General features: G+C 40.0%; 1 protein-coding gene across 11 annotated transcripts in view; it reads right to left on the reverse strand.

Moving 5' to 3' along the window:
- Positions 1-21,462, reverse strand: part of ULK4 (unc-51 like kinase 4) — a 559,288-nt gene extending 537,826 nt beyond the window's left edge. For 10 of the 11 annotated variants that reach the window (XR_009048679.1, XR_009048678.1, XR_009048680.1 and 7 more), the window contains exons 1-9: positions 21,338-21,462; positions 16,636-16,829; positions 13,933-14,032; positions 12,046-12,185; positions 8,908-9,070; positions 6,585-6,686; positions 5,940-6,023; positions 3,875-3,950; positions 1,818-1,910 (exon numbers count right to left, since the gene is read on the reverse strand). Coding sequence is in view for 8 of the 11 variants with exons in the window: in XM_057704482.1 (XP_057560465.1) it covers positions 1,818-1,910; positions 3,875-3,950; positions 5,940-6,023; positions 6,585-6,686; positions 8,908-9,070; positions 12,046-12,185; positions 13,933-14,032; positions 16,636-16,773 (896 nt within the window). In the remaining 3 variants the exon portion in view is untranslated. Of the gene's footprint in view, positions 1-1,817; positions 1,911-3,874; positions 3,951-5,939; positions 6,024-6,584; positions 6,687-8,907; positions 9,071-10,412; positions 10,458-12,045; positions 12,186-13,932; positions 14,033-16,635; positions 16,830-21,337 lie in introns of those variants that run through there. The other variant, XM_057704485.1, reaches the window with a different exon arrangement.
- Between the last annotated feature and the right edge of the window lie 600 nt (positions 21,463-22,062).

Consider the following 22,062-nt stretch of genomic DNA (forward strand, 5'->3'; position numbering starts at 1 on the left):
GAGGCAAAGCCTGTTGTTCTGTTCTCTTTTTTCCCCTCTCTCACTGTCCTCCTGCCACTTGGTCCCAAACACATCCATCAAGACATTAAAAACTGTAATACAGCATGACTAAGTGGGGTTTATTGTGGGAAGGCAAGGCTGCCTCAATATATGAAAACCAATTTACATTAAGAGTCCATAACCAGAGCCTAAAGAAGAAAAACCACATGATCATACCAACTGACACAAAAAGAATGACAGAAGTCAACATTCATTCAAACGGAAAAGCGGAAGATACCAAAACCTCCAGTTCATCATACTTAATGAGGAAAGGCTGAATGCTTTCAACCTAAAATCAAAACCAGGCAAGAGTGCTCACTTTCATCACTCTTCACTCATTGTCTTACCGAAAAAGGCCAAGCAAGGCAAGTAAGGCAAGAAATAAAAGGCCTTACTAAATAAAATATTAAAAGAAAGATGACAAAGTAAGGTGAGAGGTGTCCTGGGACTTGCTGACACTGGTGGACCAGGTCCTAAGCCCAGGTTTCTGTACTTTTCATAGAGTCTAATACAATGTGAAAACACAGTTGAAGCTCAACGGATCACAGAAACTGATGTTTGAGAGAGACCTTAAATAGAATTCAGACTTCTCTATCCCATACACTGAATTTATAAGATTAAAATTAAGAATCAGACAACCACTTACCACTGAATGAACTGGGGAGAGAGGGAGTCAATTATCTGGACTTTGCCTCTATTTGTCTTTGTTCTTTGCAAAATACCATCACTTTTGTGAGTGTCCTGGGCTAAGAAGATTTTATAATAAAAATGAAGTATATGAAGTATGTTAGGATGAACTAGGCTATGCTGGGGTAACATGGAATCCAAAAACCCTAGTGACTGAGGATCCCCTAGCTCTACATCTCGCTCGTGCACACAGCCACTGAAGGCTGGGAAGAAAGCTGTGCTCATCATGGGCACTGAAGACCCAGCCTGACGGCAACTCCATTTGGACATATTCTTCTCAATTACTTCATCAAGGGAAAAAAATGTGGGGACTTCCCAGGTGGCACAGTGGTTAACAATCCACCTGCCAGTGCAGGGCACACAGGTTCGATCCCTTGTCTGGGAAGATACCATATGTCACGGAGCAACTAAGCCCGTGTGCCACAACTACTGAGTCTGCCCTCTAGAGCCTGAAAGCCACAACTATTGAGGCTGCGTGCCACAGTTACTGAAGCCTGCATGCCTAGAGCCCATGCTCTGCAACAAGAGAAGCCACCAAAATGAGAAGCCTGCACACCACAATAAAGAGTAGCCCCCACTCACCACAATTAGAGAAAGCCCACCTGCAGCAATGAAGACCCAGTGCAGCCAATAAATAAATAAATAAGTTTATAAAATACATTTAAAAAAAAAAAAAAAGAAGAAAGAAATGTGGCAAATCACACAGTGGCTCTTTGAGTTTCTATCCAGAAATAACACACATCACTTCTGCTCACATTTCATTAGCCAAAGCAAGTCACATGACTGCACCTAATTTGAAGGGGGGAAATGAGACCCTACCATGTGCCAACAAGGTGGGATGCCAGCTGAACAGAACTAATGACTACCATACTAAATCCCTGCCTTTATAAACAACTGGCCAGAAAATCAGCAAAATCAAGAACACAATATGTCATGACTAAACTCTTTAAGCAACACTTAATTAAACACATGCTTGATTTTCTCCTATTATGAAGACATAGAAATTCATGTCATTAATGCTGCAATACTAGAATAGCAAGCCTACAAGTGTTTAATAACCATGTCTCACACATAAAAATAAGCTTTACTACCTGACACTGGAGTCCTCGGTGCTTGAGTCTTGATCTTTTGTAGTGAAAGCATCCTTCCAAAATGAATGCTGCAGTAGGCCTGCCCAAGTTAATCTTTATAAAACATAACCATTAAAAATCTATTTTAACATGATTTACCATGGAGAATTCCCAGGACATGTCCCAATTACATATATCGGATTTGTTTTATACATTCCTTTTTTTGGAACTTCACTTTTAGAAGCTCATTCAGAAATACACAAGATTATCCACCTCATGACTATATAGAGTCACACTTCTCTTTAGGAGTCAAAATGTTATGTAACTAGTCCACCCACTTTAAAATGACTTCAGGTCATATTTAAAACCCAGAATCACTATCAAAGCATCAAGTTTTACTACTAATAGATTACACCCTAGGGGAATTCCCTCAGGCAAGTGGTTAGGACTCCGTGCTTCCACTGCAGGGGGCATGGGTTCAATCCCTGGTTGGGGAAGTGAGAACCAAAATATAAATAAATAAATAAGATTATACCTGAGGTATACTCAGACTCAGAATGATTAACCCTGACTAAAATTTAAAAACAAGTAATTTATATATGATCCATTTAATCATTCAAAATTTCCATACTGAAATAAATACTTTGATCAAAATTAAAACACAAATGTTAAAGAGAATTTGCAACCACATATAATATTCCTTTTATGCAAATGGCTTCTAAAATTCACTAACAATTAAAATTATCAATAAAATGAATTTTTTTCATTCATCAGATTAGCAAAAATGTATAAGATGGACAAAGCCCATTGTAAGTAATAATGTTTCTCGGGGGTGGGGGGGGCTTTCTATTGTTGCTGGAAATATCGACCCACCCACGTTCCTAGGATGGGCAAATGTGTCAAACTTTAATGTTCTTAGCCTCTGGCCAGCAACCCCACCTTGAGAAATTTATCCAAAGGCGATAACTGCCTAAGTGAACAACAAAACAAATAGAAGGATATTTACTATAGCAGTCAGTGTATATGATATTCTAAATCAAGAAGCACTCTCAATGTTGTTATTACAGGTTATCACATGTACATTCAGCAGTCATTTAAAGTGATCAAGCAAATATAGAGCGAGAAAAAGACTAGGTTATGGGGTGCTCCCATTTATGCAAAAAAAGTATTTAATATGGGATATAAAAAAGTGGAAATGTCTCCTAAATATGTCCAAAATAAGTTAAATTAAGTATATTCATATCTTATCCAACGGTGTCTGGGAAGTTATCCACTAAAGTAACACTAATCCTAAAAGCATTCTACTGTAAGCGTAAGAGTGTCTTACAACTTATACAATAATCAACACTTTCTTTTGCAGTTTTTCTATTATATTTAATGAAGATACATTATGTGCTACACTAAATTTATTCTTCATTTTACACCCTGAAGCAGAGACCCCAAATACTTGCCTAAAACCCCCAGATACCTAGTGGCAGAACCAGAACCAGAAACTAGTTTCTCTTGTCTCCGAAGCCAGGGAGACCGCCCCCCCACCACCACTTCACTCCCCAAACCCCACTTCCTCCTGCCCTCCCCCACTCCACACCATAAGGATTTCTAACTTTCTGCCATCCCTGCAATCATAGAAAACTCACACTGCACCTATTATCCTGTCACTTGATACTCCCAGTATGACAGGATTATCATAAATCACATTGCATTAGAATATTGCTCAGTTAGTTGTTATTACATTAAGTATCTTGAGAGTATCATCACTAGTTGGCTAGTTTAACACAGTTTTAGGCTGAAATCCACAATGGAAAAAAAAATGTACTTCTTGGATTTGGGAGTTACAAGAAAATCTGTCAACCTATGAGGCACCTATTTGCTACATTAAAAGAGAAGCTGACTTAAAATTTCTCATGATTAAAAACACCTGAAAACAGAAAGCAGCCACTCAGTGTAAACTCAGATTTTTTTTTCCCCAAAAAAGAATTTGAACAGCTCTTTCTATACTAAGAAGAGCACAATGTTAGAAGTACACTAAAGGAAAAGATTTCAGTCTTCATTCATGTTAAAATACTACCCATACATACCTTTTCTGAGCATCTTTTTGAAGTAAACCATCAAGCAAATTAATAAAATCTGAAGAAGCTTTAGGACGTGAAGAATCTATACACAAAGTAATACCCAAAAAAGAAAAAAAAAGTGATAAATAGCTGAAAACACACCCTACATCAACATTATTATAATAGTGTTTAAAACGCATAAATTATTTTTAAGAGAACACTGGATACATAGTAAAAATTACAGGCTTCATTTAATGATGGGGGTAGGGAACAAAAATTTAAAACTTTTTCCCTGGACCACAAAAAACGTGAATCTCAAAAACAAAGTTCTCACTAACCTCTCAACTTTCTCCTTACTGAACAACCCCAGTAAGGATCACCAGCTTGACAAACTCATACCCTTGGTCTTCAACTGTTAATTATGCCTTATTTTCTGACCATTTTCTCTTAACTTGATCAGCTTTGCTTTATAATGTACTATGGTTAGAGTACTTGCAATCCCTCTGAGATTTTTAACAGGAAAATAATAATCACCACAATATTATGACAATGTCCAATTCCATCAATCTCCAAGTGTTTTCTTTTATGTTAGAAAGATACATACCACGGTCAAATTATCAGTCTACGGTTAAAAGAAGTGGCCATGAAGACAATGTCGAAAGCCATCAAAACAGACGGTGTTATCAGACACTGGCCACAGTCTGATCAAGATCCTGGTGAAATAATTATGCTCAGGCCACCAGTGGTACCTTGACCAGACCTTTGATATCTTCGTTCTCAGATTTCTCTTCCCTACACAAAAATCTTTAACTTACAGGAGAAAACAATACTCAATACTATGAGTACTTAAAACAACAACAACACAAAAAATCATGTCATCATTATAGGAGACAGGAATGACTGATTTCTACGAAAACTAAAATGAAGTTAATAAAAAAGAAATGCTTTTTGTTTTAAGAAATATGGACCATTTTAAAACTATCAGGAGTTTTGGTTTTTTATTCACCTAGAATGATATTTTAAATTGTATTTATTTATTTTTGGCTGTGTTGGTCTTCGTTGCTGCGCGCGGGCTTTCTCTAGTTGCGGCGAGCGGGGCTACTCTTCTTTGTGGTGCATGGGCTTCCCACTGCAGTGGCTTCTCTTGTTGCAGAGCATGGGGTCTAGGTGCATGGGCTTCGGTAGTTGCGGTGTGTGGGCTCATTAGTTGTGGCTTGTGGGCTCTAGAGCACAGGCACAGTAGTTGTGGCGCATGGGCTTAGTTGCTCCGTGGCATGTGGGATTTTCCCAGAACAGGGATCAAACCCTGTCCCCTGCACTGGATTCTCAACCACTGCACCACCAGGGAAGTCCCTCACCTAGCATGATTCTTAAAATATTGAAAATATTCTGTATTTCTGTTTCTTCCATTAATTACTGAGGATCTTTTTCTTTTAAAAACTCACAACCTTATTTTTCATAAAGTCTTGTTTTCATTTTTGGGTAAGATTTACATCTTTTGAGGTGTGTAGCAAAGTGTTTTTTTATGTCTGTACCTTCTTTTTCTTTTCTCTTTACAATGGTTAATGGTAGACATATTAATTACAATTTGTATGATTAAATTTCCAACACTTTTAAAATACAACCACATCTAGCTTAAAAGACTTTAAAAGCTTATCAGGATGGCATTCTGATTCATCAAGATAAGGGCTTAGAAATGCCTGATTTGTTCCCATTCAAGCACTAAACAGAAATAACTGCACGGGAGGTGAACACATATTAAGTAAGTGCTACACACACATGAACACACTGAAAAAAAGACACAAGAGTTTGAGTTTTTTAAATCTTTGAACCAGACTTCTTTTGATATAGGAGCACAGGATAATTTGTATTTATAAATGAGGGAAACTCTTAGTAATACCTTTGTTTTCCATTTCAGTATCTTTTTTAAAAATGGCAAAGGAAATGTGAACATTTCTAAAAATATCAATTTGTGACTACTTAGAAATATAAATTTGAGAGGTTATGAATCAATAAAAACACACTGGGATAAAAATGCACCTTTAGTCCATGTAAAAAGTAAATTAACTGCATTTATAATAACAAATCTTACCTTTTGGAGTAGGTGGCAAAGGATCTTCATAAAAAATCTTTTCAACTAATTCTGAGTAACTTTCTGAGAAGAACGGAGGTTTTCCTGAAATCATATTAAAATTTGCAAAATTAAACAACAGTTTGCTGTTACCAATAATTCTTAATAAGTCTCAACTACAGATCGTTCAGGATTGCACAGTTTACAGGAAAAAATAAGTATAGAGCAATACCTAATTATTGAATGCCCAGCACACACCAGGCACACTGTCTATATATTTTTATAGTTATCTAATTCAAAGTTCATCATCCTAACAAATGCAAAATTCATTTACGGACAACCATGATCCAACGGCTACATGGGCCACTGGAAACACCTGATAATTCAGGCACAGGCCCCTCTACAAGATTTTCTACCAATAATCAGTCAGGCATATTAGTGAGACATATTTCAACATTCCAAATGATTATCATGAAAAATACCTCCATGTCAATAGTTCCTAAAAATCTGCATATGCCTAGATACCAAGTCAGCCACAATCAATATACAGAAAATTTTAGAAAAACCAGCTTCTTCACATCGTATAGGTAAACTCTTTGAAAACTCCAGAGGTAACCTTTGAGTGTGTCCCAGCTCTGATTTTAAACTGAACCAGAAAGTAATCACCTGAAAACATTTCATAGAGCAGGCAGCCCAAGGACCAGAGGTCACTGGTGATAGAGAAGTCGGTACCCCTCACAATTTCTGGAGCTGTATAGGTAAGAGATCCTAAGAACAATGGAGAAAGGACAGCTTTGTTAGGCATTCGTCCTGTTCCCAACACAGGTCTACCTAGGAGAGACCAGGTATTATGAAAAAAGATGGGAGAACATGCACATGAAAATAACTTCATGCATATTTCACATTTTTAATGTTTTCTAATATTAAAGTCCCACTTACCAAGAATATGTGAGAATATATGAAAACAAAGATGTTGAATATTTACCTTCGTAAGAGGTGTGGAACATTGAGGTATATTCTTTTTTTTAAATTAACAATTCAAATAGTTGAAAGAAAATAACCTTTGATTATAATATTTCAAATATGATAGGTTCAGTTATGCGGCAGGAAGCACCCCAAATTCCCACTGACTTAACCACACAGGTTTCTTTATCACTGAAATTACACATCCCCCACCGGTCAGCCAAGGAGCCCTGACCCACACAGTCAGTCCGTCCAAGACCCAGGCTTCATTTCAACACATGCTTCCTCAATCACCAAGGCAGGGGCAAAGAACGTAGCAAATTAAACACTGACTCTTAAAATTCCCAACTCAAAGAGACTCATGTCACTTCTGAACACGCTTGGCGAGCTTTGGCAGGAAAGATGCAATCCTACCACGTAACCAGAAGAGGAATAGGAACTATTTGGTGAACAGTGCTAGCGTGTACCAGGTACACTTGATACAAAGTTTAGTATTACATAGAAATACTAAATTCTAGAGCTAGAAAGTTCCCTTGCTTACTGATGAGAGCAGCTGAAGCCTGGAAGGTACCCTAACATCCTCTAAGTCACAGAGCCGGTCAGTTACAGAGCACTCGCCAAAACCCAGAGTCTCCCATCTTCCAATGAGAATGTTCTTACCATGAAGTGAGTGATAGAATCACCAATGACTTGGAAAAGAGGCTAATGTGCCCCCATTATGGGGGGCTGTTCTTAGATTAAGCTCAGAAGTAACTGAGTGTCACTGCTACAAGCTCTGACATTTCTCCACGACACAGCCCCTCTTCCCCTTACAAAAGGGGAAAATTTCAAATATCAGGCTGAGTCAAATTTCTGCAGCCAAAGTGCGGGTCATTTTTGACTCACCCTCATACAAGTTCCTGAAACATACTGCCCTCCTTGTTTTTTTTTTAATCTTGTACAGTTTTATTATAAATTTTCTAGATAAATTCACCTATGTCACAAGGAACATAATCACAAAAATAACTTTTTTTTTTTTTCAAGAAGGCATACAAAGGTTACAATCCTTGAATAAAGTACACTAAGGTTACTGCTAGATGCACTATGGCTTGATTTCAGCAAGAGGCAAGATAAGAAACCATTGCAGTCTTGAATCGGGATATTTTTAGACTTTCATCTGAGCATATTCAGGTGGCCCTGCTCATTTTCTATATAAAAGCATAGTCCACAATACTCATTTTCATAGCATGCCAGTCACCCCATGGAATGATATTTGGGGATTTAAAAAGCCTTCTTCCTGGGCATGAAATTTTACTTCACGACTGGCCCTGAAAGTTAAATTTCCTTGTTCATATTTATGGGGCCTCTGGTTAACCTGCTACTCCCTGTGCCTTTCCCTCATTCCTCTGGTCCAGAGCCATGTGACTACCAAGCCCAAGGATGCCACCCTCTCTCTCAGCGCCCTTTGCTTCCTGGTGAGGGTACCAGAGCTGCAGTGGTCCAAAGTCTCAAAAACCTGCACCGGGAACTTAAGGAAAAAAGATCTTTATCACGTCTATCTAAAGTTCTGGTATAAGAAATACGACATCACACTCTCCCCTCAAGCACAGCAATCTAACAGCCCAGGCCCCATTTCACTAACAAAACCACCTCCCAAGGACGTACCCCTAAAAACCTTCCTCACTTGCAGAATGTCAGCTACTCAATCACGTTGAGTTATCTACTGAGCCACTAGTGTGTGCCAGTCACTGTTCTAAGCGCAGAGGATACAGCAGGAAGGGAGACAAAACACCCTGCCTTATGTTCTGAGTGATCAGTGATAAAGCTAAGGATAAGGCTTTGTCAGAGGTTCCCTGTGCCTTACACAGTATGAGAGCCACGTGGAAAATTTAGGCCCTGGACAAAGCCATCCATAAATCTAGACTTCTCATCATTATTATTTTCAATACATTATTTGACTGGCAACATAAAAGGTGGACATTATCTCCTAAACACATGACTTGGGTGGCCCACAACTAGAGTTCTGACCTTGAAGCTCTCCACATACCTTTGACTCTACTTTTCATGTTTTTCTTCAGTACATTTTCCCCACTATCACCTCCTCCGTCTTCTGCTGCCACCAAGGCAAAGAATTCTTCCAAATTTTCACCTTCCACTTTGGCCAAGCAAAAATTACTAAACTTCAGTGTGCCAGGCCCTTCCAAGAGTATCTATAAAGGTTAAAAAACAAGTGTGCTTAGAAACAAATTCAATTCAATTTGCATTTCCATCCATACCTCTTATAATCTCACTATAGAACTCTGACTATTGGTTTTCTTGCTTCATCACAACTCAGAAAATTAAACTTACAATTTTTTAAAAAGAAGCCAAAGAAATATAAACCCAACATTTGACTAGTAATAGAACCAAATATTAAACTGTCCCTTCCCAGATGTAGATGGAAAACACATCAGATAACCACAGAGGGAAACCTCAGGCTTTTGGGAAAAATAAAGAAGAGTGTATATGGAACAATCTATACTCACCAATTCTCAGTGACAGCTGAAAGAGGGTTTGGAAACCCACCTGTCCCAGGGGTTGCTTATTCCAATGAAGTATGATTTAGGATTAAGACTAGGGTATTGAGGGACTTCCCTGGTGGCACAGTGGTTAAGAATCCACCTGCCGATGCAGGGGACACTGGTTCTATCCCTGCTCCAGGAAGATCCCACATGCCCCGGAGCAACAAAGCCCGTGCACCACAGTTACTGAGCCTGAGCCTGCGTTCTAGAGCCTGTGAGCCACAACTATTGAGCCTGTGTGCCACAACTACTGAAGCCTGCGTGCCTACAGCCTGTGCACCACAGCAAGAGAAGCCACCACAATGAGAAGCCCACACACCACAATGAAGAGTAGCCCCTGCTAGCCGTAGCTAGAGAAAGCCTGTGTGCAGCAATAAAGACCCAACGCAGTCAATTAATTAATTAATTTTTTAAAAAGTTAGAGATCTAGATTTGAGCTCTAGGTCAACCACTTATTAGCAGTCTGACCTGCAGACTTTAACCTTTGTAAATCTGTCTCTTCACCTACAAAATGGGGAAAATGATACATAACTCTTCAGATTGTTGTAAGGATTGAGGTTATACATGATGCAAAGGGCTTCTGACAGTGACTGGCATGTGTTAAGTGCTCAAGTCTGCTAATATAATTTGTGATTAGAAGTTATCTGTTGGGACTTCCTAGGTGGCGCAGTGGTTAAGAATCCACCTGCCAATGCAGGCAACACGAGTTTGAGCTCTGCTCCAGGAAGACCCCACATGCCACAGAGCAACTAAGCCCGTGCGCCACAACTATTGAAGCCCACGCACCTAGAGCCTGTACTCCACAACAAGAGAAGCCACGACAATGAGGAGCCCTCGCACCACAACAAAGAGTAGCCCCAGCTCGCCGCAACTAGACAAAGCTGGTGTGCAGCAATGAAGACTCAATGCAGCCAATAAATAAATAAATAATTTTTTTCTTTAAGTTATCTGCTGATTGTTGAAATCATGCCAGGAACCAGTGTTCTATTACCTTTATCTTTCCTTGCCTTGCAATGGATCAGGGGGCTTTTAGGTCCTTAAAAGAAATAAAGTTTACTCTCAACTTCTAGTCACAAATACTAAGGACGTCAGTTAGTCTACAACAGTGACTTTTAAATTTTTTTGCAAGCACCTGGAGGCTTTTTTAAGAAAAACTATCAGTCCCTACCTCTAGAGTTCCTGATTCCACAGGTCTGGGGTGGGCCCAAGAACCTATATTTCTAACAAGTTCCAGGTAATACTGATGTTGCTGGTCCAGGGAACATGCTTCGAGAACCACCGGCAGGGGGTTAAAATTTTTTTAAGTTAGTAAATATTTTAGACTTTGCAAGCTATAAAGTTTCTGTCCTGACTACTCAAGTCTGCAGCCACTTACAATACATAAATGAAAGGGTGTGGCTGTTCCAATAAAACGCGATTTACAGAAACAGGTATCCTGCTGGAACTCTGGCAAGCCCAGTTCTAGAATAAAAGTTACCTTACAAATCAACCCAGAGCTCCGCGATTACAAGCAGCTGATACTAGACCTCATTAAAGAGCTCCCACATTATAGCCTCTGGGCCAAATCCTGCTACTGCCTACGTTTGTTCAAGCATGAGCCAACAGTGGTTTTATGTTTCCAAATGGTTGAAAAAAAATGAAAATATTTCTTGACACGTGAAAATTATATGAAACTGACATTTCAGTGTCCATAAATAAAGTTTCATGGAAACAAAGGCACACCCATGCATTTACATATTGTCTACAGCTGCTTTCAGGGCTGTAACACAGTTCAGTGGCTATAGTCTTGACACAAGTATATGAATATTTCAAACAAGAACTTCTGTTCGTTATACAGAGTCTGTGTGGAGTTTTGGGTAGGTTTAATTATGTTCTTATACAGCTGGCCTACAATAATGTTTAACAATGAAATAGTCAACTTTTCATTTCATTGTGTTCACATTAACAGGGAAAAGAACTAGCAACTAAGACCAGTACCACACACGATCCCTAAGAAAATGTTCTAAAAGTTTAACCTGAATATAATGTGTATTGTTCACAATCTCCCTGAAATATCTACCTCCATATCACAGGCAAGAAAACTAAGGGACTGAGAGACAGAAAGGGTAACTTGTCCAGGGCACACAGCTTCTAAATATCACTGTTAACGTGACTCAGACTCTAAGCAGGTTTTGTGACTCTACTACATTGCAGCACACTTAGTTATGGGTAGTTTTACCAGAAAAGAAAAATATTTGATCCCTAATATGAGGAATCATACATACACAGCCAAGAATGTCATTATCAAACTAAAATAATGGCTCATAACTATGTACTCTAAGTGAAGAGTGAAGAGTCTTATTTTACACATCCGTTGACATCATCATTCACAATACACCTCAAGAGCAATAATAATTACTCAAATAACCCTCAAAGGAGGGAAGACTTCAGTTTCTAAAAGTCACTTCAATAGGTAGCTAAATAGGAACCTCAAATATAGTGCTCTGTACCTCCTTTTGTTTAAAAAATGTTAACTTAAAATTTCAAGATGTTCTATATCGAAACTGTATCTAAAAACAAAAACGTCTTTGAGGAAGCACTATAAATTGAGACACAAACAGGAAATCAAAACTTTCATGAATTACCTTCCCAGGAGAAATGTCACAAAAGAGAATCCCATGTTGATGAAGATGATATAATCCAGTAATCAGGTCAATCCCAAATTCTCTTACAACATCTTCTGGGAGGTTTTCATCTTGAGCAATAACCATTTCTAAGGAACCACCTGCAAGTTCAGTAAAATCACCCACTGTAACCCACCAATATTACACAGCCTCTGGGAGGTTCCATGCTGGGACCTGAGCATTAAAACATGATCAAATCAGTACACCTGGACAGTCTGGCAGGGGCAACACACGTTAACCAACAGTGGTCCAAGCACTGCAACGGAAATCTCCACGCTCCAGAGCCAGCTCGGTCTGCAATAAGAGTCAGTGAATCAGCCGGTGGGACGAAGGGAGAAACACTGGTGCCGTGATTTCTCACTCCAGATCCCTCAGGAAAGAAACAATTACAAAAATTAGTGTTAAATACTCACCTAAACTGTGCACTTTAATCACACTGGGCAAAGTACAGGCATGTTTACTCCTGTGCAAAGTTAGGTCACATTCTACGAGAACCACATGGCAAAAAAAGGTGCTCTTCCTTAACAGTCAGAAAATCACAAACTTTGATGTGCACCGCTGATAAAATAAAAGGCCAACGGCAGACACGCGGTGCATTCCACTTCTATACCCTTCCGGGATCCTAGTCATATCTCCTACCAGCGCAGTGCCAGAAACAAACTTTTTTTGGTTTCGTTTTGTTTTGTTTTAGGGTCAAGATTATAATAGGAGTCAAGTTCAGAGAAAGTGAAGTCTTAGCTGGCATCTGAAAGCGCAATCGGCATTAGTGCGATGAAGGTAGGAGGTATTTTGGGGTTTGTTCATTTTGTTTAGCAGGTGAGGAACCATTCCAAACACAGGCATAAATTAGAGTTGGGCTATTACAATGGCCAGGGGTCACCAATAACAGCTGAAGCAAAGAGTAATACAGGTTGAGTCCCCTGATCACCTCAAAAGTGTGTACATCTTATGAAAGTAATTAAACCAGTCTCCTCCAACTTATTCAGAAAAAAAATGCAAATATGTTGTCATTTCAAATAACCTCTTTCATGATTGTTTTATAAATTCTAAGTGTCAGTAAGAGATTCATAAAGTTAAAATAATTACATTTTGTCTTAATATTTAATTACCTATTATTACTCAGTGTATAAATAGAAACACACTAACCATGGTACTTGTTATAGTTTTTCCCAAAGACACTGAAACTAAAGCCCAGATAATATAGTATCTATGTATATAGTCAACTTTCTTCCTGTATATAGTCCTAGAAAGTTATATCAAGCAAGAGCTATAACATGTTATCTCTAATTATTGTTAGGTGGTGTTATTTGATTCGTCTTTGTATTTTTCCATATTGCTTATGGAAAGTTTTTATTAACAGCAAGTATCCTTTCCATAAAAATAAGAAGATTAGCACTTTACAAACTAGCTAACAGGTAGTTGACCTAAAATACGAGGGCAAGTCAAAAATTATCTGCACTCTGGTTATGTTAAAACTTCTATAAATTCTACAGCCAGAGTGAAGATTAAGTTTTGACTCACCCTCGTACTTTCTTTTTATTGAATGGGGAAGCTTTTTTGATCAATAATCACTAAAAATACTTCTAGGTTTTATGTAGGTGATTTAGCATTGTTTTATACCAAAGTAAAGTTAACCCCAAATTGAATGTCTTCCTCTTAGCAAACCCCTTTGCTCTTTTCCTGTCCCTAATATCTATCAAACCATAGGTGCTCAAGTCAGCACAGTCAATAGTATCAACATTGCTTATATTTGTAACAGATGAAAAACGGAAAATAACAAAAACTATATATGTTTTTTCAAAACTATATATTGTGGCTACAATCTTAGCACTTCTTACATGTTCTTACCTGTGCAGAGTTCCACAACTAGCCAGAGATGATTGCTGGTTTCATACCATTCGTGAAAAGTTACAATATTCTTGTGTTTAATTTCATGGGTGAGACGGACCTATAAAAACACACAGCACTCACACTAAAAATAAAGTTCTTAAAACCCTCGCATCTATTAAGAAATACCTAGGGACTTCCCTGGTGGCCCAGTGGGTAATACTCTGAGCTCCCCACGCAGGGAGCCCAGGTTTGATCCCTGGTCAGGGAACTAGATCCCACATGCATGCTGCAACAAAGAGTTCGCCTGCCACAACTAAGGGGCCCGCCTGCCACAACTACGACCTGACACAACCAAATAAAGTCATTAAAAAAAAAAAAAAGAGAGAGAGAAACACCTAAATACACATCGGGGAAACAGATAAGAAAACAGTGGAATTTATTCAGTGGAATTCTATGTAGACATTAAGAATGATAGTTATGAAGGCTGGTGACAGGGAAAAATGCTAATTCAACGTATGATCTTTAAAAACAAACAAAACCTTGTACACATACCTCAATACATGCCAAGTACCTACTGTTCCAGATGCTAGGCTGCCAATCTCACCCTCCATCCTCACCTCAACCACCCATCTGGCAGCCTGTGCTGGCCAATGCAGGAGAAACTGTGGCCAGTACTCGCCACAGAAGGCTACTGTGCTCTTTTGAGGAGCAGCTGGTCTGAGCTGGGACAAGTGTAAAATATACACCAGGTGCTCAACACTTAACATCAAAATTAGAAAAATATCTCAATAATTTTATACTGGTTGCAAATTGAAATAATACATTGTATATATTGGATTAAGTAACATTAATAAAATGAATTTCACCTATTTTTCCTTTTTCAACATAGATAATATGAACTTTAAAATTACATTTGTAACCCCCATTATATTTCTACTGGACAGCATTGCTAGATTTTTTTTTTTCACTGACAACTGCATTCTCTCCAGAATCTCTTCCACGCATCCTAGTCCATGACCACCACTCACTCACTTTCGAGCTCACTGGCTCTAGTACTGAAATTCGAGTTCAACCCTCCACATACTCTGCATGTACCCCAGGCACTGAAGCAGACACAAACCTCGCCAACTGAGCGATCCCCAATCTCAAATGGCCCCAGCTCGTCTGTCCTCCAGGTGACTATTCACACCTCTTCTTTCCTCTTTTCTAGAACACTGCCTTCCCCTTCCCCCATTGCCTAACTGAAGACTTCAATTCTCACCTCAGAGAAAACTGAATCCGAAGAGAAATTCCTTGTGTTCCCAGCTCCGAATCTACCAACTACTGTGCCTCTTGCCCCATATACCTGTCTTCCCTCAACTGTCCACACTCCTTTCAAAAGCCAACACCTCCCCATGCACATGAGGATGGATGTTTTAAAAAACAAAAACAAACAAACAAAAAAACAAAATAGCAAGTGTCTGCAAGGATGTGGAGAAATGGGATGCCTTGCACATTGTTGGTGGGTATGTTAATGGTTTAGTCTCTTGGAAAACACAGAATACATTTCATGGGTTTGGACACATGCGTAATGACACGTATCATTATAGTATCATACAGAAGAGTTTCACTGCCCTAAAATCCTCTACACTCCACCTATTCATCCCTCTCACTCCCCCCCCCACCCCACCCCCACACACAAACTCTGGAAACTACTGATCTTTCTACTGTCTCCATAGTTTTGCCTTTTCCAGAATGTCATATGGTTGGAATCATAGTATGTAGCCTTTTCAGATCGGCTTCTCTTACCTAACATGTGCATTCAAGGTCCCTGTGTCTACTTGTGGCTTGATAGCCCATCTCTTTTTATTACTGAACAGTATTTCATTGCATATATGTACTAGTTTATTCATTCACTTACTGAAGGACATCTTGACTGCTTCAATTATGAATAAAGCTGCTACAAATGTGTGTGCAGGTTTTCATGTGGACATAAGTTTTCAAATCTTTGGGGCAAATACCAAGAGTTTGATCACTGAATCGTCCAGAACTCTTCATCTTGCAAAACTGAAACTTCATACACATTAAACAATAACTTCCTTCCAATAAAATAAAATAAAATAAAAAATAAATAAAAAATAAATAAAAATTTAAAAAAATAATAATAACTTCCCATTTCCCTGGCCTCTGGCAATCACCATTGTACTTTGTTTCTGAAGGGTGCCTCGTATAAGATGGTGATAGGTGCACAGCAATATGCATGTACTTAATATCAAACTGTACACTTAAAAATGGTTAAGATAATAAATTGTATGTTATGTATACTTTACCACAATTTTTTTAAAAAGGTTGAAAAAATTTTAAAAAACCTAAGTTTGGTCCAAGGAGCCTGGGCTGTAAAGTGGTACAGGTATTTCAAACCCAAGTCACTCTTACACAATGCCCTTCCTTTGGAAAGCTTCATAATCATACACTAAATTTAAAAGTAAGTGATTTAATATATACTATATTTTCACTGACTCTTACAAAAACAAAAAACAAAAACCTAAGTTGCTAATTACTTGAGTACGTTTATTAGTCATTATTCAGGATTGGTGGCACTACAGAGAAAAGGTCACCCATTCCAGACTGAAAATGTGCCATTTGCTATAGTGAGTTCAGTGGCTTCTGTTTACATACCACTTACCATATCTGATCTTAATTCTGTCTTTTCCCAAAGGGAGGGAAACATACATGACTTACCCAGTTGGTTATTTCCGGCCTTTTGCACTTATCAGTACAAAGAATAGCTACGAAATTGATTGTTCCCTTCCGTCGCCCTTTGTAGACAATGGTCTTGCTTCCTCTGCCAATCTCCTCATACAGAATGAAGTTTTCCATCTCTGCACTGACTTCTTACATTCGATAAAATGACAGCCTAATAGCATCTCTAGCTCCTAAAAAGTAAACAGAAATGGCACTGAAAAAATGCAAGCCAGTTGCAAGATTAATTAGCCTAAGCTATTTAATATGTAAATAAATCTAATAATTCTATAAATTCAAAAAATTCACCTACAAATGTTGAATACAAGTGTCTTTGTTTTCATAGAATGAAAAAAGCTAAGGGGGAAAAAAAATAAAAGAAACAATTCACAAACCAATATTCAACTCCCTAGCAACAGGACCTTAACAAAAATATTAAAAATGACAGCTATTCCAACACATGGAACAAAATCAGGGAATGAGTGAGATTTCAGCCAATGTATCTCGACACCTCTCTTACTTTCTCTGTTACCCTGGAAAGCAATGTGTGTCAATATCTGTATAATGAATGGGGTAGTGTGCCCCACCAAAACCCAAATTATGAGAAATGAGACAATGTATGAGAAAACACTCTATAAACAAATATGGAAAGATAGTATTTCTATCTAATCCACAGGGACTGAAAGAGTCAATCCAAATATTACTTGAAGTCAGTGGTCAGCAAACTACTGGTTCCTGGGCCAAATCCAGCCTGCCGCCTATTCTGTAAATAAAACTTCATTGGAACATAGCCATGCTCCATCATTTACATGTTGCCCAAGGATGCTTTCAGGCTACAATGGCCGTGCTGAGTGGTTGTGACAGAGACCCTACGGCGTGCACACCCTCTAAAATATTTACTCTCTGGCCCTTTACAGAAGAAAAAGCTTGCCAACTCCTGTTTTAAATCAAGGATTTTTTTTAAACCATCCACTTCATTATCAAGGATAATGAACTCATTTTCTTGGCCAACAAACATCCTCTAATATTCAGGAGTGAATAACAATTTGATGTAGTCTTTCACCAGTCTAGATTTTCAATTAAAATTTAAATAAAATAATGGATTCAAAATAATGAAACATATACACAACAACATAAAGTTATTTACTCAGCTAAAAACATCTTTTAAATTGGCATCTTTGGGGAGGATTATACACGCAAGACTATAGAAAACTTCCCAGAAATTATTCAAGGAGTAAGATAGCCTCTTTAGAAACAGCTTATACTTCTATATGATCCCCAGGAAGTCAGAACAGCAAAATCCCTATGAAACAGAGAAAGTGAAAGAGCAATAAGTTAATGGGTATGGGGTTTCTTTGGGGGCAGATGAAAATGTTCTAGAATTAGATAGGGTGGATGGTTGTACAACTTTGCAAATACACTAAAATTCACTGAACTGTACAATTGTAAAGGGGTGAATTTTATAGTATGTAAATTTTATCTCAATATTTTTGAGGTATAATTAACATGTAACACCGTGTAAGTTTAAGGTGTACAACATGTTGATTTGATACCTTTATATATTATAGTATGGTTACCATCATAGCGTCAGTTAACACTGTCTCATAATTATTTCTTTTTTCTGGCCAGAACATTTAAGATCTAGTCTCTTAGCAACTTCGAGGTATATAATACATTTTTGCTGACTATGATCACTATGATGTACGTTATACCTCCAGAACTTACTCATCTTTGGTTATAAGCCATACACAGACAGAGGAGCCAGATTTGGCTGGTAGACAATAGTTTATTGACCCCTGTCTTGGTATAGGAAACCATTAATCTAAGAATCTAGGAATAACTCTAATTCCATGATTCCACCTTCTAATGAAATTAAAACCTACTGCAAAATGGGGAAAATTCTACTATAAAAACTTACAGGCTGGTAATTACATTTAGTCATCTGGATTACAAACCTGATATCTAGATCAAATAAGAAGTCAAACTACTAACACCAAAATTTCTAAATTCTAAGTAGAAAAAATGTAGGAGAGTTCTGAATTTAAATCAATCAAACCCAAAAAAGGGCTTGCCTGGTGGCGCAGTGGTTAAGAATCCGCCTGCCAATGCAGGGGACATGGGTTCAATCCCTGGGCCAGGAAGATTCTACATGCCGCGGAGCAAGTAAGTCCGTGCACCACAACTACTGAGCCCACATGCCACAACTACCAAAGCTTGCATGCCAGAGCCGTGCTCCACAACAAGAGAAGCCACCGCAAGAAGCCAGCACACCGCAACAAAGAATAGCCCCCACTGTCCACAATTACAGAAAGTCCTAGCATGAAGACCCCATGCAGCCAGTAAATAAAAATAATTTTTTAAAAAAGAAATTAAAGAAACAAAAACTAAGCACCAACTACAAAGTTTTCTCAGGCTAGTTGGTTATTGCAGAAATTGGATTCCAAATTTTTCTTATAGCCAAATCCCTACATGTTTTACTCAACAATAACAACCTCAACCCAGTTTTTTGAGAAGGACCACAAGACACAGCCTTCAAGGCCTCAAAGGAGAGTTTGATGAACCTACCTGCCCTTGGGCATCCTAATTACCATATTCGCTTTTCTTTTTTGTTATAAGAAAAGGAAGAGCATGCCCTTGGGGTACTCACCCAAATCCATGGAGACCACCATCGACCCAAAGGGTATCACAGCCATAAACTGGACCCTATGGCACAGGGATACCCCCTTTGCCTTAAACTCATTACAGCCACTGCCCTTTGGTTAAGCCCAGTAGAAAAATCACGCGGGATCCCCTTTAACCTCCTGCAATAGAAGCTCTCCTGAATTCTCATTACACTCAACATCTCTCAGCTGGCCTCCTCATGCCTCTGAAATCTTTCTGTTAACTGCCCCTCACATAACTCTTTTACTGTTGTAATAACCTTAACCTGGCTACTTTTCTCCCCTCCTTCACCAGTGAAGTACCTCTCCACACGAACCACCTGGTGGTGATCTATAGGAAATTCCACTGAGTAAACTTGACTTCTCATGGTTCACTGATGGTTCTTATTTAAAAGGCGACAGTAGCAAATACTCTGCTAGGTATGCTATTGCAACTCCTTTTGATGTTGCTGAGGCAGCATCTTTACCTATGGCTACTTCAGCCCAAAATACTGAACTATACACCCTTACAGGGGCTTGTACATTAGCCAAGGACAAAAGTGTCAATATTTATACTTATAGTAGATATACTTTCAGAGTAGCTCATAATTTTGGAATGTTGGGGAAGCAACATGGCTTCCTTACTTCCAGTGGAAATAATTTAAGTGGCCCCTTTGTTCAGCTATTACTGAATGCAATACTGCCACTTTAGCTATTATTTAGATTCCGGGGCACTCTAAGCTTGACTCTCTGGAAGTAAAAGGAAATCATCTTACTGTTATTTCTGCAAAGACCCAACAAAGCCAATAAAATAATTAATTAAAAAAAAGTTTGTAACCTCTTAACTTGTAAAATAAAACAAACACAGAAAAACCCACAAAATAAATGTATAGTTTAATGAATTATTATAAGAGGGACATCCTTGTAATCACCACCCATGTCAGGAACAGCACTTTGCCAGCGACCCCAGAAGCCCTTCCCTGAGCCTAGGACAATGACAACTCCTACTCCCCACAACTTACCACTCTCCTGACTTACATGCCTTTCTTCATAGTTTTCTCACTCTAGTGTGCATTCCCAGACAGCACCGTTTAGTCTTCCACATTTCCTAAAAGCATGGTGCGTCTTTTAAGTCTCTTTTAATCTACAGGTTCACCTAGGTATCATCTGAGAAGCCAGAAGTCTGAGCAATTGACACATACGAGCAACTGAAGCATTTAACTTTCAGCAGGCACGGCCTATATTCAACAAACTCTGAAACAGATCAGGTGGATTAACAGCACGCTGATAAAGACATGAACCCTCCTCTTAATTAAGCCCACCTGCAAATCCTTAACTCCCTCTAAAGCAGCAACAGCACCACCACCACCACCACCACCAGGGAACTCAACACAAATGCAGATTCTCGCCATGGGCCCAGATCTACTGAATCAGAAACTCTGAAAGTGGGGTCCAGCAATGTGCGTTTTAACTTGCCCTCCGGATGCGAGCTACCCTTGAAAACCGCAGGCCAAATTAACCTTTCCCGAAGGCACAGAAGGCGGCGGGCACTATGCTAAGCACTAAACAGCTGCTCCTCCTCGAACACTTTTCGGACCAAATCAGCTGCAGGCTTTGAGCTTGGTCTGACCTCGAAAGTGTAGGCTCTGAGCGGCTACGTCAACATCCTCTCTTCCCCACCTCAAGAAAATAGCGGCCAGCGAACTGGCGGCTTTCACTGCCTCCCCACGTCCACAGACATCAGTCAGCAAGGCCGGCTTAGAACCCGGGAAGCTAAGTCAGAGTTTTGAAGGATAAAACTCCGAATATGGGGCGTCTATAAAGCGCGTCTCCCGAACCCAGGTCCTAGAAGAGGCGTCCCGAGTACCCTAAACCAAAGGTTGTGTAGGGTTTAACACAAGCACAAAGCGGAGCCCGAAGAGAGAGGGGCACTGGGGGCACAGGGTCCACGGAGGAAGGGAGGGTGGTGGGCGGTTCCCCTACAGGCCTGCGGTCTCTTCAGCAAACGCTGAAAGAGACAGGAACCCATATTCGTAGCCTCTAACGCCGCCACTGCAACTCACCTGCTTGCTGGGTGGGCAGAAGCCGCAGGTCCACAGGATGCCTGCAGCGAGTTGGCGAGTCTGGGCCCCTACCCCTCAGGACGGATCCACTGGCCAAAGGCCAGGGGTGAAGCAATGGAGCAAGGCGGGACGCCCTGGAACAGAGTGAAGCCTTGCACGTCCAGCACCCCTCTGCGTTTGGATTCGGCCTGCCCGTCTCCAGGGCAGCACGCAGAACGCCGGAAGGAGTGCAGGGCGCTGATTGGCTGAGCAGTTTCGGTTCCCATTGGCTGGGGCCTAGAAGCGAGGCCTCTAGGCACCTCCCTCAACTCCAACGGCCTCGCGCTCAACGTTAGGAAGGCTCCACCGATCGGCCCCAGATGGGGGTAGAAAGTGCTTGGGAGGCAGGGTTTAGAGCGTCGGCGACAGGCCCTGCGAGTTCCGCACCCCTCCGCGTTTGGATTGGCCCATCCCGTTTCCAGGCAGCACGCAGAACGCCAGGAGGGGCGCAGGGCGCTGACTGGCTGAGCAGTTTGGGTTGCTATTGGCTGGGGCCCGGACGTGGGCGGCCGTGTTGGGGGAGCTTGTGGGTCCTGGCTGTGTGTGCCTGGGGGCTTGAGCGGGTGGAGGGGGCGGGCCTGGGGAGCAATTGCACAGTTGCTGGCGGTGGAACCCTGGGCCCTCGTCATCTTTCCGGCACCCACTGTCCTCCGTCTCCTTCCATCCTTTTTCTTTCTGACGCCCTC

Source organism: Hippopotamus amphibius, chromosome 13, assembly GCF_030028045.1.
Source record: "Hippopotamus amphibius kiboko isolate mHipAmp2 chromosome 13, mHipAmp2.hap2, whole genome shotgun sequence".
In the NCBI taxonomy this organism is placed as follows: Eukaryota; Metazoa; Chordata; class Mammalia; order Artiodactyla; family Hippopotamidae; genus Hippopotamus; species Hippopotamus amphibius.